Source organism: Microtus oregoni, unplaced genomic scaffold, assembly GCF_018167655.1.
Source record: "Microtus oregoni isolate MIOR12 unplaced genomic scaffold, Mior012 000045F_ref0000178, whole genome shotgun sequence".
NCBI lineage: Eukaryota > Metazoa > Chordata > Mammalia > Rodentia > Cricetidae > Microtus > Microtus oregoni.
In genome coordinates, this window is record NW_024543219.1 from 15648906 (window position 1) to 15668256 (window position 19351).

The 19351-nt window shown below is 34.9% G+C and overlaps 1 protein-coding gene across 1 annotated transcript in view; it reads right to left on the minus strand.

Annotated features, from left to right (window-relative positions):
- Positions 1 to 447: 447 nt before the first annotated feature.
- The window catches only part of Exoc5 (exocyst complex component 5), a 55720-nt gene continuing 36816 nt past the window's right edge, over positions 448 to 19351 (minus strand). Inside the window, exons 13-18 of the mRNA XM_041633971.1 lie at positions 9686 to 9794; positions 6293 to 6413; positions 4696 to 4782; positions 3315 to 3423; positions 2955 to 3170; positions 448 to 2380 (exon numbers count right to left, since the gene is read on the minus strand). Coding sequence (XP_041489905.1) covers positions 2192 to 2380; positions 2955 to 3170; positions 3315 to 3423; positions 4696 to 4782; positions 6293 to 6413; positions 9686 to 9794 — 831 coding nt within the window. The 3' untranslated portion in view covers positions 448 to 2191. The remainder of the gene's footprint in view (positions 2381 to 2954; positions 3171 to 3314; positions 3424 to 4695; positions 4783 to 6292; positions 6414 to 9685; positions 9795 to 19351) is intronic.

A 19351-nucleotide genomic window follows, 5' to 3' on the forward strand; every position in this document is an offset into this window, starting at 1 on the left:
TACCTAAGTTATGAAAAATAAGGAATACTGTCAGAAAAAAAATCAAATGTATAATTCATTATAGATGTCCTTAAAATGTAAAAATATGGTAAGATAAAAAAACAACTGCAGGGAATTTGTTTATTGAGCATGAAATTAACACCTTTTTTTTTTAACATTTATTTGTTTATTGTGTATACAGTATTCTTCCTGAGGGCCTCATTACAGATGGTTGTGAGCCACCATGTGGTTGCTGGGAATTGAACTCAGGACCTTTGGAAGAGCAGGCAGTGCTCTTAACCGCTGAGCCATCTCTCCAGCCCTTTTTTTTTTTTTTTTGAAATTAACACTTTTAAATAAGGTATTCACTTTGAATTTTCTTTGTCCTGTTAGTGGACATAATGGAAAATATTGCACAGAACTCAAGCATGGAAATAATAATTAACAAAATATCTAAGCAACAAGTAACTGCTTTACATTTTTAAAAATTAATCCAAACAAAATAATTTGAAGTGCTTCTCTGATTTGGAAGTCTTAAAATGTTTTCTCATGTTTTATTTGATTTTTTTCTTCTGCTTTTTTTTTTTTTTTTTTACAAATTGACACTGTACAAAGAGTTCAAATGGCCAGTAAACGCCTGCCTTAAACTGTTGGCTTTAATAACAGAGGTATGATCTGAATTCACAGCAGTGTTCTCTAAAGTGGCAACAGTACAAGCACAGCTTTCTAGGATCTAGAACCTGTTCTGGCTTTCCTTTTCTGAGGATCGCTATCTGGAAAACCTCCAAACCTGCCACAATGTCCTATAAAAGTGACAAAAGTTGGCGTGCTCATTGTCCTTGCTTACCTTTGTAACACTGGGCTAAATAGAAAATGAAAATCCAGTCAACAGTAACTTGTACAGTAGCTAGTTCTGGACTAGACAGCTGGAAATGCTGACAACTATGCAGAGTGAGGTTCTCAGTAGAAAGAGACAGCTTCCCCCAATTAGGCCAAACCCTATATTAAGAGAAAACATTGCTATGAATGAACTGAACATTACAGCTTCCCTGGGTCCTAGAGACCATGAAGAATGCACTATGTATAACTTAGAACATACTCTCACAGAATAAGTTAATAGGGTTTATAGAACAATGGCCTTTCTACATTTTTATATGATGTTTAAATTTTTGTTGAGTTATTTATTAGTTTGTCATATTAACCCAATTCAATTAATAACATCCAAAATAGGAAAAACTTCAGAAATGCCTTGAAAATGGACAATGAAAGAATCTTCAGATCTGAAAGGCCGGCTTTTGCTGTAAGCTTGCCTCCAGACTTGGAATATACACTATTTATTTATTGCCTGAAACTCTCAATAGAATAGAAGATGACTGCATGTTTAGCTATCCCATCTCATTCAAGGCTGGTCTTAAGGGACTGACGGCACTGGCTAAACATGTTGCTATCTCTCATAAACACGGTTTACACCATAAGTCACTTTTTACTCAGAGTACTAAAATAACAAACATGGTCCTTTAAAGTATTCCACCTTAAGTTAAATATAAAATAAGGTTTCATTAACGTCTTGCTAATTAATTGACTTAAAATCTATTTATCAAATAAGAAAGAGTAAACTTTAAGTTTTACCCAGAAAGTAGACCTACTCTGATCTGTTCCTAACATCTACTTGAGACAGTTCCGGGCTAGCGCTGCTGTACCTCAGAGAACAGCCCCAACCACCTATAGAAATGACTCTCCACTCTGGTCCTTTTGAGTCGTAACAAGTTCTTCAATCACCAGTGCTGAAAAGTTAACTGAAAAACTAATAAATAAGAAATGAAGTTTTACTGCACTTCACCTATTTTAATGCAAACAGGATGCTAAGATTTCCAGATAGAATAAGTTCAAGATCAAGGACCAGCACACTGGTGAAATTTCATTCAGCTTCTGACACCAACGCTTTTCAGGATTATAACAGTCACATACAGGTTTATAGAATTTGAAATTTATAAATTAAAGCATGGAATTCAATGTAATAGGGAAAAGATAAAAAGCAAATATAGCTAGTGGTGTCCAGATTTCAAATAAAATTCCTGGGTAAGTATGGCTGCTGATTTCTTCCAGTCATTTTTTTTTTTCTGTAAAATATTGGCTGTGTCATAAGGAATCTCCTGTGCTTTCTACCATCCGAGGCCTTCCGAAATAGAACACATTTCCTTTGTAACTTCACTCAGCTGAAGTGTCGAGCTAGGCGGGCAGCTCTATAGTCAGCACGGAGTTGGACGAAGGAGTGAAGTATGCTCTTGTCCAGACTGGCGAGCTGTTCTCCTGAGCAGACTTGCTTTAAGTTATCTGGAGCGACGACCAGGAGATTGCAAAGTGCGTGCAGAGTGTCAAAGAGATGTAATACCATGGGAATCTGAATTGAGAAGGGAAAAGAAAAGCATTGAACCAGAACAACTTAGTTCCTAGGAAGTTCTGCAAATTCTTCTAACATACTGCTAATCAGAACTTGGTAGTATGAAGACATTCCTATGTTAGAATGTTTCAAGCTTCAAGCTTCTGAAGAGCTAAACCTTAAAGGTTCTGTAGTTAAAACTCCTAATAATCCTTGAAAAGATTTATTCAATTTTCTTGATAATTTGTATTTTGGCATACTAGAACGATCATTAGTATAACATCTTTAAAAGTAACTTAAACATAAGGGGAAAGAAACTGATTTCACATGAAGAATATTTTCCTAATATGTGACATCAATGGATGTTAAAAGGCACCTGAATGGAATGCGCTGAAATATGACCTCATCTAAAAAAAAAACCCATAGGGGGAAAATGCTACTACTGAAATATAGCTGGAATAACATGCCTTCAGGTAGGCTATATAGTAGAGCTTTCCTTATGGTGCCAATGAAATCACACTTCTTCGGTATAAGTTTTTAATAGTATGGCCTGTTTTCCTGAACTTATTTGCAAGCTCGATTTGTTTATACGTACCTTGAAGTCTTTGGCACATTTTCTATATTCAGCTACGTCGCAAATTGCTAACATGCCACCCATACAGCTATAGGAATATTGTTGAAGATGCTCATAAATAAGCCGATGGAAACGGACTCCAAGTTCCATCAGAACTGTGTCCACATTCTTCCCATCCATGGAATTTTTAATCTTCTCAACTTGTTTTCTCACATAAACACAGACTTTTACACATGCCTGTAAAAGTTTTTCTACACTTATTATACAGATATGTGTGTCAGCCTAGCAAAGAAAAAACTTAAAGCACAATTAGGCATACTAATGAGGGTTCAAGCATTAACAAAGGAGATAATATATTAGCAAACGGAATAGTCCACTCACGTTAGTATACTGAATCAAAACATTGTTCTCATCTTCTGGCTTAAAATCTGTTTTCTTTTGTTCTGCAGCCAAGATATGCTTCATCTGTCCAATCATACAATTTAATGTCCTAAAGACAGAGGACACAGTATATATGACCCATTTAACTCACTCAAGTTTACCTTTGTATTTACACTAAATTAAGTTAAACTATTTAATTTCCAGTTATTACAAAACTACTTGGTATTGGCAAACCAAATTTTAGAAACAAAAACCATTCTATAACTGCTAACAAAGTCTTTCTCTCTTGAAAAGATCTTAACCTACTACTAGTTACTTACTTCATAACTAAGGATCTTCAAAGGCAAAGCCATGCATAGAGAACACTTAGGAAAGTGGACGATAAAAGGCTTAAAAAGAAAGGTTGTAGGCACAGAGTCCCATAGTCAAAGGATTATTAGGAAGATGGACAAGTGGTACTGAATTCCCAGCTGAGATAAAGGCACTGATTAGAAGGTATCAATAATATCTAACCTATGTGATATTCTCCAACAGTAAGGTTATGAAAATGAAAAAGACTACACTAACTCAGAGTTTAGTGGCTGCAAGACAGAGTGGTCAAAAATAAAAGTTTTATATTAAATTCAAGGGACAGACCACATAATTAAGTATAACAATAATGAGGTCAAGTTACAAAAGGACAGTAGGCCAAGATAAGATAGTGAGATTAAAGGAGACCAATCATGGTCCTTGTACTGTGCCTGATATATAGCAAATACTTGATACCCGGGAGCTATACTAATTTTCAATCAATATAAGACCACCATCATCTGAAAACAGACAGCTGGAAAGTAATAGTATTTATAGTCTTCAGTAAAGATAATCAGGTTTTGAAATTCACTCAACAGAATTTACAAGTACAAAACCAGTAAAATTATTAAAATATTTCAGAGATAAGTCAGAATATACTAAATGGAAATACAATAATAAATATTGCAAACCTTTGTTGTTTTAGCAGTACTAAGAATTAAACCAAAGGTTTCCCACAGGCTAAAATATAAAATACTCTAGCCCTGGACAACCTCTCAGCCCTGCATCTCATTTTTTCAAAGAAATTTGTAGTTTGTACATGTGTGGTGCAGAAAAGTAGGGCTTAAAAGGGACTTCTGTTTTGATTTGAAAATATACCTAAACATACTGACTTTAAAAAAAACACCTTGGGGATTAATAAAAATAATATTCTCCTAAAAATAAGAACAATATGTTAAAGTATCAACTTTACAGCCAGAAAAGTAAAAATAAACACATTTCCTGTTTTAAAAATTATGTTCATGCTACAATGCAAATGCATATCTACAATTTTTAAATTGCAGGAGAAGAAAGAGAGAAACAGTTAACTTGCCTATCGATGCCAGTATCCAATTTCATCTCCATGTGCTCAATTATCTCTTTTTTCTTCTGAAGGCATTCAGATAACTTGGGAGAAGAGCTATTGTTTATTAAAGAGAAAACAAACTCCCATTAATAGCCTACTTTCTAAGTTTCTAATCTGTGCATCATGAATACACATTTGCAAATGCATTTGCTCACATACCCAATAATTACAAAATAAATCATCACATACATTATGTACATTAGTATACCCAATTCATTCACACTAGAAAAATTAATCCATTAAGGGTAAAGATAGAGTTGTTATCCTTACTTATCTCTGAGGAGATAGGACTTAACATGCAGCTTTGAAATTTTGAAACTAGTTTTCTCTGTATCTAAATATCTGGTATAATAGTAAGAAAAGTCATGGATATCACCAAACTCTTAAGAATATAATTAATCCTAATAAAAATGTGGACAGTAGTTAAGAAAATCCAGTTACATTTCACTTTTTTAAGTAAAAAGACATGAAACCATGATCATGGTCGGCTTCTCAATAGTATTAAAATATTAAGGAATAAAGAACACTAAAACCCCTGTGAATTCTCTGCTATGTGACATAAGAACCCTTTACAAAGTAAATCACTAAGAAAACTCCCTAAGCTGGGCTTGGTGGCTCATGCCTGTAATACCGCCTGGGCTACACAGAAAAACAGTAACTTTCCTTTAGATTACAATTCAGGAATCAAGGGATCTGTGAGCTTGTTTCGGGTCACGACATGTCATAGCACTGCCCATAAAACAACTACTAAACTCTATCATTTATCTGAACATTTCCTGCACATATAATAGTGTTAATGACACAACTTTATGTATACAATAAAGCTCCATTTAATTTTCAAATGCTTTAGAAATCCATATAAATTGATATGAAGATATAAACCAAATCTTAATGCTTTATCAAAATTTGTTCATTCATGTTTCTTATGTCTTTATAACAAGTGTATAGTGTCTATTGGTGTTTGTGTGTGTTACTTGGGAGTAAGCCCAGAACTTTGTAGACACTAAAGCAAGCTCTATCACTGAGCTACATATCCTTAATTTAAAAAAAAAGAACTTTCAGAATTTTTGAGATTATAACATAATTCCATAATTTCTCTATTCCCTGAAAGCCCATCCTACTCTCAGTTCCTAAAAAAAGGGGGGGATAAAAAGAAAACAATAAAAAACAAACACCTTTTGAGACTGGGTCTTGGTTGTCCAAGCTGACTTTAAAGTCACTATGTTGACCAGACTGCCTCAACCTCCTGTGTAGATAAGATTACAGCTATGTACCACCATGCCTGGTACCTGTCCTGTCTTCTGAAGAATGTAAACTGGTTGAGCTGCACTAGGCTGGAAGGCCTTTTTCATGTTAGATTTCCAATTTTAGTTTATGATAATTAAAACTTTTTAAATATACCAAAAATTAACAGCATAGTGGGAAGAAAAAACAAGAATTCAAGGAAGGAAGAATTTTATTTCAAACCTCCTGTCCTGTTTGATGTTTTCATGAACATGTATTATTTAAAAAATAATAAAAATACTCATTAAAATACCAATGAAAATATGACAATGTAACTAACCTTATTAGTGGCATAAGGTGATCATTAAATTGTTTGTCAAAAAGATGAAAAATAGTATTGGCCTGTTGTACAACATCCAAAAAATAGAGATTTGCATTCCTAGAATCTGATGATGGAATTCCTAAAATTGGAAGGCACAGGTGAGTGAGAACCAACCTTGAAAAAAACTGGGCAAAATAAAAAGAATGATTTTATATATACCACATGAATAAAAGTAATTGTCATTTAATAAACCAGAAATGATTCTACAGAGATTTTGATAAACAGCTTAACAAAATTCATCCAAAGCTATTTTTATACCCCAAAGTTAATCATCCTCATGGTTTATTTGATAAAATGGAAAGTCAATCAACAAAGCACCTAGGCTCCCTTCCTGACAGCTGAAATGGTCTTCCTGTTCAGTTTTCACCTCTACGCAGACTCCTTCCTGCCGGTTACACACTACACTCATCATGTTCTCCACTCTCCTCAAAAACATTCAAAATTTCCTCCCCTCAGGGACGCGTTTCCTCAGCGTCTGAGATTCTGTGTGGTCATCAACAACATCTGACACCAAAGATGGAACTGAACCCTCTGGATCTTTCCTCCTTTCCCAGAGAACAACTCACGGGCTCAAGATTCCTTGCTCTTTTTAGCTCTAGATACCTGTGCTTCTGTCCAAACTTAAGACTAGACTAAGAAAAACACCCCCAGTTAATGATAATACACAACTTTACTAACTCGAGTTCTTTATATGATGATTTTTCAGGTTTACAATTAGAAAACTAAGGTGTTGTTTTGTAGAAAAGAAACAATCACTTGGTAGGAAAATTAAAGGTGCCAACACAAACATAATAAAAAAACCTGAAGCACGTGTAAAAAATACTAATCCCAACAAAACATGGAAATTAAGACAGTAATAGTGGATGTATTTAACCAATAAAATATAAAAATTTTTGAATATTTAAAACAAATAAAAACCAGTATATACATGTAAGCTAGAACCAGTATAAATTGTACAGAACAAGCCTCTTAGGAAAAAAAGTAAATTAATTAAAAATAAATAACAAATTTGAATTTAAAATAAATTTTAAATTAAAGATTGAGTAATAAAAATTATTTTAAAATATGTACACATAATATACTCTGACTTGGAATTTTACCTAATGAAAAGAATTCAAGTAAAGAGTAAACTCTACAATGTTACTCCAGTGTTATTTCTTATCACTTGGCAAAACTGTATGTGATCAGTAAGAACAATGACCATGAATACTAATTACATGAAGAATAGTCCCAGTCCAAATTAAATTTTCCTCAACATTTCAGAACACTGCTATTAAAATAAATAGGAAGGCTTCCATTCTAGATAAACAATCAATCTTTCACACCAGATTTAAATTCACATTACTTTATCTTATCATTAAAAAAATGGACAATTTAAGTTTGTTTATGTGTGTGTGTGTGTGTGTGTGTGTGTGTGTGTGTGTGTGTGTGATGTGTATATTAGTCGGTTATCTCCTTCCACCATGGGATCCAGGTACTGAACTTGGGTTGTCAGCCTTGGCAGCAAGCAATGTTACTGCTGAGCCATTTTGCTGGCCCTTATTCATATTCAGTATCTTCTGCAACCATCACATCTTTGAAGATTTAAATTATTCCAATACAAATGACCACACTAAGTCATTTACTGCTGGTATGGGTTAAATACTTGATGTCAATAGTCTGCTACAATTAAGTTAAAATACACTTATAGACATTCTTGCTTATGAAGGAAATAAACTGGAATTAGTTATGACTAATTTACGGCTAAATATGGTTCATCATTAAAGGTTTCTAGGATGGTGTTTTACATAGCCAGAGACCTCCTGAACACAATGCTGGGGGCAGGGGTATGAAACAGAGTGGGATTCCAACCCTAAAAGCTTACAAGCTGGTGTCTCTTTTACAACAGTTTACTCACCACTTCACTGAGCTCTCTGGCTTGTGTGTCTTCTCAGAGGCCTTCTCTGACTACCCTGTCATAAAACGCTTTTGGGGGGCTGACAAGATGGCTCAGTGGGTGAAGGTGCTTGCTGCCAAGCCTACCATTTGAGTTCGATCCCTGGGACAAATATGGTGGAAAGAGAGAGCCAACTCCTGCAAGTTGTCCTCTGACTTCTATGTGTCTGAACATACATAAAATAAAAAATAAATAATGTAAAAGAAAAATAATTTCTGCCTGTAAATCCTTTACTCTACCTCCCCATTAACGTTCTCCACACCTTACCCACCTTTGATTTTCTTTACTGAACTTCCTAAACTTTTGTCTATCACTTTCACTGGACTACGATCCCCATGATTAGGCATGTAAAAAGTATGTACTAACTTAATGACTACTGACAGGAGACAGATACTAACCGATGCTATTATAAACGGTGAAATCAACAATGACTAGTGGTACTATGCTGCAGCAGGAGCACTACTTCATCTAAGGTGATCAGCACAGGTGTCTGGAAAGGTGACAGTAGGTGAGGTCAGGTTTTAAAGACACCAAGAGCCAAGGGAAATGCAGCACAGAGAGGAACACGTGGAGGCACACCACAGCTCGTGTTCTTCTGGACACAGGAACCAGTTAGGAGATGACAGTGTTTGAGGTGGGTTGCATCAGTAGATGAAGCAAAGTAGATAAACCAGTTATATTTGGATGTATACTGATAGGGTTTTCTGATAAACTGGCTTTCAGCAATGAAAACAGGAAGGTTAAGGTAGTTTCTGAGTTTGGTAAATAATGATTTCCTTAAAATCCTGGGAGAACAGCATTGGAGGAAGACAGCTTCTGTGTTTGTTTTGCTATTTTAGATTATTCAGAAAACATTATATAGTCTAGGCTGGCCTCCAACTCATAGTGACCTCTGACTTGGCATCCTGCATGCTGGGATTGCAGGCGTGAACCACCATGCCTGGCTGAAGAGCTTCATTTTTGAAATGTTAAATCTGAGACACCCACTTCACAGGTCATGGGGTCAGGTTATGAGGATACTAGAGATACAACCGAAAGAATGAGGCCAAAACATTTAATATAAATTTACTCCTTTCCAGATGTATTTTTTGAATATTTTTCTCTCTAAATTTCATTACTTACTTCCCAAGCAGAATTATTCTTATCTCTATTTATGCTTCTTGACATTTTATAGTATAGAGCACTGTTATACATCCTGCCAATATATTATGCTGAATTTTGTAGTGGATGTAAACAATATGAGGGAATTGCCTATGTTTAACTTCCAGCACCTTGCACATCCTAGTATTACACAAGCTCAAATACACTGTACTGAACTATCACATACAAGCTATACATAAAACAGCATTATGAGTATTGGTCAATCAAACAAGACCAAAGGAGTTTAACAGAAAGTGTAATATAAGTATACTTACCAGCAAGCCCCGTTTCTAAAGCATAATCAATATGCTCAATACATAAAAATTCCACAAGAATGGTAAAAATTCTAAAGGCATTCCTTGGTAAATCAGAAGGATCAGAAAGCTTTAAAAACAAGCAAAAACAGTATTACTCTTCAGGACTACATTTTAAAAAGGCACTTCTTAAAGCAATCTTTTTTGTATACAACAGTACTTCAGGTAACGAAATGTCAGTGCTCTCTTCCCACTGCCCACACAACAATTATAATGCTCGAGATCAGTCTGTAACTCTCCTGACCTAGAGCAGTGCTTTTTAAAATCTAGATTGTAATCTCTGAGTGAAATCCAATTACACTTTCAAGAAACACATGCACTCTCACACTTACACCCTGCTTCCATGTGAGATGCATTTTTAACTAAGGTGATCACAGTCAAAGAAGTTTCAGAGCCACTAACAAAGAGGGCTGTTCCAGTAAAACTCAAAACAAAACAAGACAAACAAAAAGATTCTTATGGAATCAAGACATGAAATCAATTAATATACATAGTAAAATATAACAAGATCAAATTTTAACGCATCGTGTCCTGGTAGAGCAAGTCTTTAGAATGTTACTGAGCTTCACTAAGTCTCATTTTTTTTCATTTATAAGATGAAATAACACTGATGGTATTTTATTTTAGCGTTTAATTGGAATAAACTAGGGAACTGCAAAGTGGTTACAACACAGAACTTGATTTAAACAAAGCTCACAATTCTCACTTTGATGTTGCTGCTGCTGGATTATTTACTAGTAGTTGAGAAAAATGAATTCTTCTTAAAAGGAAACTATTCTCAATTTCTTTTCAATGTTTTCTGTATTAATTATAAATCACTTTCTGCCTCTGTCAAAGCTACTTATAGTAACCATTCCATGGCTTTCAGGGTAATACTACAAGTGAGAATTCCTTATCAAAAGAGTTAGACTAGAACTGTTAGGGATTTTAGACTTCCTGAATTTTGAAATATTTGCAAATATATAATGATATATCTTGGAAGACTCCAGTCTAATCGTAAAATTCATTTATGTTATATAAATACCTTATACAAACAGCCTAAGGACAACTTAATTAAACAGTATTTTTTACTAAAACCTAACCTTAATGCCACAATGTGCCGCCATATTAGTGATCAAGAATTTTTTATTTTGGAGCATGAAAGATTCTGTGTTTTTAAATAAAGTACACTCAACCCTACTGTAATAATATAAACCTGATGTATAATTGAGTTTATGAAAATTTCCATATACTACTTTAAAACCCCAGTGATTATACATCCCTATTTGGTACTAGACTTCTTAACCACTATTAAGAACCTTTACCTCTTACCAATCTCTCTACTGCTTTTCTTTTGTTTCTGATGCTCAACAGGTGTCCGTACCTTCATCACAAATCATAAAAACCAAGCCTAAGTTCCCACCTTTCTCCTGTTTATATCCTCAAATATGTGTAAGAGGTAAACAGAAAGCTGATAGAAAATATAGAGGACATCAACTAATAGGACCTGACATTTATAGAATACTCAGCCAACAATGTGAAGATACGCATTATCTCACGCATACAGAAAACCACCAATATGGGCTGCACTCTGTATCTCAATAAATTTAAAAAGAACTGACATCATGATGCAAAGTTTGCCCATTGACTATAATGGTATAAAACCTAAAATCATTAACAGAAAGGCATCCAATATATCTCCGAATATTTAGCAACGAAATAATACAACTTCTCAGTTATCTAGGGCCAGGGGAAAAAAAAAAAAATCAAAGGGAAATTAAGGAGAATTTCAAAATGTATTAAAACATACTTAAAAAACCTAGTTTCAGCTAACTTAGAACTTGAGAGTAATGTCACTAAATACACACATTAGAAAAGGTCAACAAACTCAGCTTTTACCTAAAAAACAAAGCCAAGGCAAAAACAAACAAACAAACAAACAAAAAAATAAAAAAACCTAGGAAAGGGGCAAATGATACCTAAGTAAGTTGAAGTAAGCAAACAATAAAAAATAGAAATGAGGTTGGTGGTGGAGCACCTTTAATCCCAGCACTTGGGAGGCAGAGTTCAGCAGATCTCTTGAGTTTAAGCCTCGCCTGGTCTACAAAGAGAATTCTAGGACACCCAGGACTGCATAGAAAGCCTATCTTGAACAAGATAAACAAAACAAAAAAGAACAGAATCAGAGAAATCTAAGGAAAAAGAAAAGAAAAATATTAATAAAACCAAGAAGTGGTTCTTGGAAAAAATTAGTAAAAATAATAAGATTGGTTTGTAAAAAAATTTGATTGGTAAACAAATTACTGTTTGGGAATAAAATGGTAATTATTACAATAGTTTCTACAGTGATGACAATAAGAAAAATGTCATGAATAACTTTATTCCAATAAATACAATTTTGGTGAACTATGAAAGTCTTTAAAAGATACAAATTAGGCCGATGTATTGGTGTAACACACCTTTAATCTCCGCAATGGAGGGAGAAGCAGGTGGATGAATTTCTGCAAACTGAAGTTTAGCCTGGTCTGCATAGTGAGACTGTCTCTAAAACAAACAAACTGCCAAGCTCACTTAAAATTAGATTACCTGAAATTTCTGTATACATTAAGTGGCTGAATTATTAGCTAAAAATCCTTACAAAGAAAACCATAGCCCCCAGTAACTTCCCTTGTGAGTTATGACAAACCTTTTAAGACAGAAAGACCACCATCTACACCCATAAACAATTGAAAGGGAAGGCAGAAGTACTTTGCATATCATCCTATGGGCACAGGATTACCTTCATTATTAAAACAAGACAAAGACATCAAAGGCCAATATCCTTCATAAACACTGATGCAAAAATTCTAAACAAAATTTAACACACATGGGCCAGCAAGGTGGCTCAGAGAGTAGTTTGCTGCCAAGCCTAAAAATGTGAATTCAATTACTGGGACCTACTTTGTAGACAGAGAGAACTGACTTCCTTAAGTTTTCCTCTAACTCCAAAATGTGTGCCCTAATACAATAAAGGCAGCTTTTTAAAAAGTGTTTTTGTTTTTTTAAATTTAGTAACCTAGCCAACAATGTGTGAACAGGACAATAAGGAAATTACAGGTGATGGCCAGCTGAGGGGTACTAAAGAGATGCAAGGATCACATCTGAAATATCAGTTGCCATGATTCTCCTAAAGAATAAAAAGAAAACAAGTAAGAAAATCTAACACCAAATCTTTTATTTTGTTTGTTTATCTGTGTGATACAGTCTCCTCTGGCGAAGACTGGCTTCAATCAAACTCATCATATGGCCCAGGATGACCCCGAACTCAAGATCTCCCAAGTGCTAGGGTCTAATAATACCCAAGCTTCATACGACACTTTAATAAACTAGCATACATTCCTCACTGGAGAGATGGCTTAGAGGTTAAGAGCACTGGCTGCTCTTCCAGAGGACTAGGGTTTAATTCCCAGCACCCAGATGGTAACTTAGAACTGTCTACCAATCAATGTTCATTAAAAAAAAAAAAAAAAAAAAAAAAAAAAAACTTTCCTCAGGTTAAAAAACAGTATCTATAAAAAAGCAAAACGAAAACCAAACCTACAGTCAACATCACATTTAGTGATCAAAGACTAAATGCTATACTCCAATGGTCAAGTGTAATAGCCAGTGTTTGTTCCCTGCATGTCCTTCCATTCCATACTGGAAGTCTAGCCAGAGCAACAAGGCACAAGAACAAAATAAAAGATAGCTATATGGAAAGGAGTCAGTATGGCTGTCTTTATGGTAAAATAACATGACAGTCTATGTAGAAGGTCTAACAAATTCTATAAAAAAGATTGTTTGGAGAGTAAACTTAACATGTAAAGATCCAACTACACACTCCTCCATACCAAGTTAAACTTGAAATTAAATATAACTTTAAAAATTACTTTTTTGTTGTTTTGAGACAGGGTCTCACTTTGTAGGCCAAGCTAGCCTAGAACTCACAATGTAGCCTGATTGGTCTTGAGCCCATAGAATGCTTCTGCCTCAGTTTCCCTTGTGCTGGGATTACAGGCATGTTGAACTGAAAATACTTTTATATAATAGTAATAATAATAATAATAAAAATATCAACTCTTCCCAAATAAAATCATAGACTCACTGTCATTCCAAACAAAACTAGACTTTCCTCTGATAGAAACTGGTAAGCTATTAGACATATGAAATACAAAATGATCCATATGGAAATGTCAGAGGACATACTACCTGACTCAAAGCCTACTGTTACTATAGGCCAACACAGCATGATATCGGCATAAAAGATAAACGGTGCAGAATAGAGATGAGAAACAGACAGTCAACTCATTTTTAACTAAGGTTGAAAATAATTTGTTGAAGAAAGAAGTCTCCAATAAAAGGATGGCAAAATAAATGGAAACCTAATTGTAAAAAATATAAACTTCAATCCATACATGATTATATTAGATTCCTAACTTAATTCAGAGATGACTATCGGCTTCGTAAGCAACACTGCAGATTATAAAACTACTAGAAAATTTAAAAGTTACATATGAAATACAAAATGATTATTTTGTATTTCCTGTAACTCTTAGCTCAACAAAGATGTACCTGCAATACAAAAAAATGCCATCTATAACAGGTGTTAAATATATTTTATCAAAATTAAGAACTTCTGTACTTTGAAAATTAAATGCAAAATCATATATTTGATGAACAAGCTATAGAGAGATTATGAAACTTGAAAGGGTTCAAAGGATAACCTGACTTTAAAAATGCACTAGAGACACGAAGGAAACTCTTCATCAAAGAGAAGCACATGAAAAGATAACCAGTGTGAAGCCATCAAGTCATTAGGAAAGCGAAGGATTGAAAGTAGCATTACACGCTCTACTAGATTAGTTGTTTCTTAAGATGAAATACCCTTATGACTCACATCACAGCCACTATTTCTGAGATTAATTCATGTTGATTCATGTAATTCTAGCTGATTCATTTAAACTGTGTTTCTAGTGTGTGAACAACGCCATTATTTTTTATTTCTCTTTTTCACTGATAATTTTTTTAAAAGTGACAAATTATTCTTCAAAGTAACTATAGCAAATTTGTCCCCCCCCCCCATTACTGAGCATTGAGCCTAGAGACTCACATGCTAGACAAACACTTCAACAACAAACTGCAGTCCCAGTCCTCACTGTAATAATTTTCAGTCACTGGTAGTATATGAAGGTGTCTTTTACCTCACTTTGTTACTAACACATGATAATATCATAGTTCTTAATTTATGCTACCTTAATAAAAATAAAATGGTATTATTCCTATTTTACTTCCCTATTAATAAATAATTTATATTTTAAGTGACTTGTATATTCTTTGAATATTTCTACTAATTTGTATATTAATTTACTGATATTAAAAATGAATAAATAATATATATGCATATAAATAAAATACTAAGATCTCCTCAGTTCTTAATTCCAGTATTCAGGAGCTACGATTCTCCTGCATAAAAGTGTAAGAATTACCTCACTGGGTCTTAATGTCGATTAAATGAGTTAATATATAACACATGAAGTATGCAGATTAGTTACCAGAACATGTTATTAATACTAGTGCCCCAAGCCGGTGTCTATGGATGGGGCCTCAGGACTAAGCAGGAACTGGCAACATGACAGACTTGTGCTCAGGCCACTTGTGTCCAGCTACAGCTTGGGCCTTGAATAAACCAGGTCCTTTTTTCAGTCACAAGTCTCAGGCACAGGTCAGCTTAGGATCAGTCATGGCAACCAAGGGACTGTTTTTACCATGCTACTACGGACCTGAGCAACAAAATGTATACAAAGACTTCATCTGGAGGTGGGTGGTCCTTGAACTTCCCACAGGGCAGGGAACCCTGACTGCTCTTTGGGCTGACGAGGGAGGGGGACTTGATTGGGAGAGGGGAAGGGAAATGGGAGGTGGTGCTGGGAAGAGACAGAAATCTTTAATAAATAAATAAATAAATACATACATACATACATACATACATACTTCATCTGCTAAAGGAAGACAGGAAACTAGGCACACAACTTTTCCTCAGAACTGAATGCCAGGCTTACTGGTAAAAGTTAACACGAGATGGGATACAACAGACCCTCTCTTGAGCCTAGTACCCACAGGTGGAACCTTTAAGCCCATCCTAGCATCGGGTGGGTCAGCCGTATACACCTCCAGACCTGCAGAGGTTCCAGACCACAAACAGAGACAGGACTGGGAAGACCACAACAGTGTGGGCCTTTGTCCTAGCTCTGTGCTGCACTCATTTCGATGGACTGTGAGCTCTGAGTAAGACCAAATATTACTGTATCTGTGACAGCAAAGACAGTAACTTCTTTTAGAAAAAGAAGACAGAGCTGGCTGTAAATTATCACTTCGGAGGTATAGACCAGACATCCAAGAGCAAAGCTGTGGAGTGATGGGCAAGAACCCTGCAGTGCTGAACACAGGACAATAACTATAGAAACAGGTTTTGGGCCTACCCTGGCTCGCAGGAGAAAGATGCATTCATTACCCTTCTATGGAACGCCTAATGTCTAGGTCTTTCTCGCTAACAATCTAATGTCAGCTTTATAGTACAACTGTGGATTTGTGACAGATTCAAGCTTGAAGTCCTCTCCAGTGCTGAAATAACAGTAAGAGAACTAGAGCTGGCAAAAAATCTAGACATAGGGTGCCATCTATTGTTAAAACCAAGTGACCAAGGTGTTGGAGATAATAACAAACAGATTATTGTGGAAGAATGAGTACAAAAATACAAGAGAAGATTACTATGACAGTAATAAACATCTAAATTTCCAATATGCAGACACTACTGTAGGCCAACAAGCATCCAGAGTTTTCAGGGACCCAATCATGAACAAAACAAGGCAAAACAGAGCCAAGCAAAGTGTGTGATCTCTCAAGACAGAAAACACAAAGTAGATGTTTTAAAGAAATTCTAGGAACCTCAAGAAGATATATGCAAATAATTCTGCAATTTGCCAAAGAAAAATGAAATAATTTATAAAACCAAAACATCCTGGAGCTAAAAGTATGGTAAATAAAAAAAGTAATAAAAGCATCATTAGCAGAAACAAGCTGAAGAGTCAGCTACCTCCCAAACCAAATATATATGGAAAAGAAAAAAAAAAGAATAGGAATATAACGATTATAGGAACTACAGAAAAGCATTAATAGAGCAAATATTCAGGCTAATAGGATTCAAGGATGGGAAAGCAAGAAGGAGAGTTTATACTTCAAGATTCAAAGGTTATAAACAAGTTTCAAAGGTTTAAGACAAGAAGATTCTTAAAGCAACAAGAAAAAAGGAAACAGATAGCATGTTAAGGGATCAATAGTGCAAATCTGTCTTTAGAGGTGAAATGTGGCTTCTTTTGTTACCTTCCCGTAGTATGTATTTAGGTCCTTTTTTTTTTTTAAATTCCACTCAGTCACTCAACTGAAGAATTGCAGAGCTTTAATGGCCAAAAGAGAGTAAGATGTTCACATGTTGAAAAAGTAAGAGAGAAGAAAAACAAAGCAAAACAAACAAAAAAAACTAACAACTAAAGCCTGTCAACAGAAATACTATACCCAGCAAAGCTAGACAATAAAAATATTATACCCAGCAAAGCTAGCCTCTAGACACAAAGAGAAGTAAGAGACATTTCCAAACAAACACTGAGAATATTTATCACTACCTATTTCCCCTATAAACAAAACAAAACAAAAAAACTCAAGTAAACAAAAACAAACCCCAGAACAAATACAGGTGTTTTCATCTTGTCAACATCTCTTCATTTCAGTTTGAAGAAATCCCTTTAAGCATTTGTTCTGGGGTTTGTTTTTTTTTTTTTTTTTTTTTTGAGTTTTTTGTTTCTTAAAAGTTGAATATCTTTCTAAATAAAACAAAAAATTAGCAACAAGAAAAATCTTTGGGAATTATACAAATACATGGAAATTAAATACCTAAACCATCAATGAAGCAATAAAGAAGGAAATTAAAAATGTCTTGCTATGCATGATAATGGAAATAAAACAAACCAATACCTTGTAGATGAAACAATACTAGCAAGAAGTTTACAGCAACAAATAACTATGTTTTTAAAAACATACTTAAGTCTCAGTGGATACATCTACAAGACAATTCCTCCACCTTGCTTAGACTCAGGTATGGTTATGGAAGAGGAAACAAAAAGATTATAAGAGCCAGAGGAACACGAACTTTTAAAAAATGCACCATTTCACATCTAATGTAGCTATTACTACTTTTGATTTTTAGATTTCAAGTTTGCTATGAGATTATGTCTCCTAGAAATGTCAGAAGCTACACTCATAAAGTCTTATCCATAAGAAAGCCTACCTATGAGCTGAACAAGGACAATAGATATGCTAACATGGGGTAGGGTGGGGTGGAGGAACCAAAGACTTCAGTCCTACACAAACAAGTGCTGGCAACTAAGGAATGATGAGGGTGGGGGAAACTTCCCCAAGGAAGTGCAAACCAATTTGGTTATTACCAATAGAAATGTCAGCCCTGAAAACATACATACAAGTAACATTATACAGACTGAGGTTGTATTCATATATTTAGGTATATTTATGTATTTACATAAAGGTATATAACAACAATTATGGAAAAGCCATGAATTTAAAAGAGCAAAGAAGGGTGAGAAAAGGGAAGGGGGAATAATGATATAATTATATTATAATCTCAAAAAAAATAAAAGAAACAAAACAAACAGACTAAGAGCCAGGTGTAGCCATGCATGCTGTTGATTCCAGCACTCAGGAGGCAGAGGGTCTCTGTGAATTCCAGGCCAACCAGGCTACCGAGTGAGGCGATCTCAAAAAAGGAAAAATGAAAATTCTACATAAGTAAATCAGATGTGGAAAAGTATACATTATAATGGATGCCATAAAATACAAAGGATTAAAGATTATTATGAATAAAGATATGCCAAGAAATTTGATAATCTAGAAGAAATGGATAAATTCCTGAACACATTCCTTATCATGAAGAAAGAAACCTAAACAGACTAAGAATGAGTAATGAGATGGCCCACCAGTGTTATGACCGTCATGGACGTGACCGATTGGGCTCCACTGGGACTCTGCTGTGGACTATCAGTAAAAATGTGCTACATTTGTTTATGCTGTGGAAAACTTGCTTACTGATGCAAAGATGTGTTGTGCTCTTTTATGCTGCATTTGTTTAACTTTGCCTGTCTAAAACACCTGATTGGTCTGATAAAAAGCTGAATGACAAGGCAAAAGAAAAGATAGGTGTGGCTGGCAGGCAGATAGAATAAGTATGAGGAGAAATCTGGAAAGATTGAGGAGCATAAAAAAGAAAAAGAGGAGGACATCAGGGGCCAGCCATCCAGATGCACAGCAAGACACGAAATAAGAAGTAAAGAAAGGTATACAGAAAAGGTATAGAGAAAGATAAAAGCTCAGAGGCAAAAGATGGATGGGATAATTAAAGTTAAGAAAAGTTGGCTAGAAATAAGCAACGTTAAGGTCAAGCATAAGTAAGAATATGCTTCCATGTGTGTATTTATTTGGGAGTTGGGTGGGCTCCCAAAAAAGCCAAAGAGCAAACACAAAAAAAACCAAATAAATACATAAATCAATTAATTCAAAAAACAC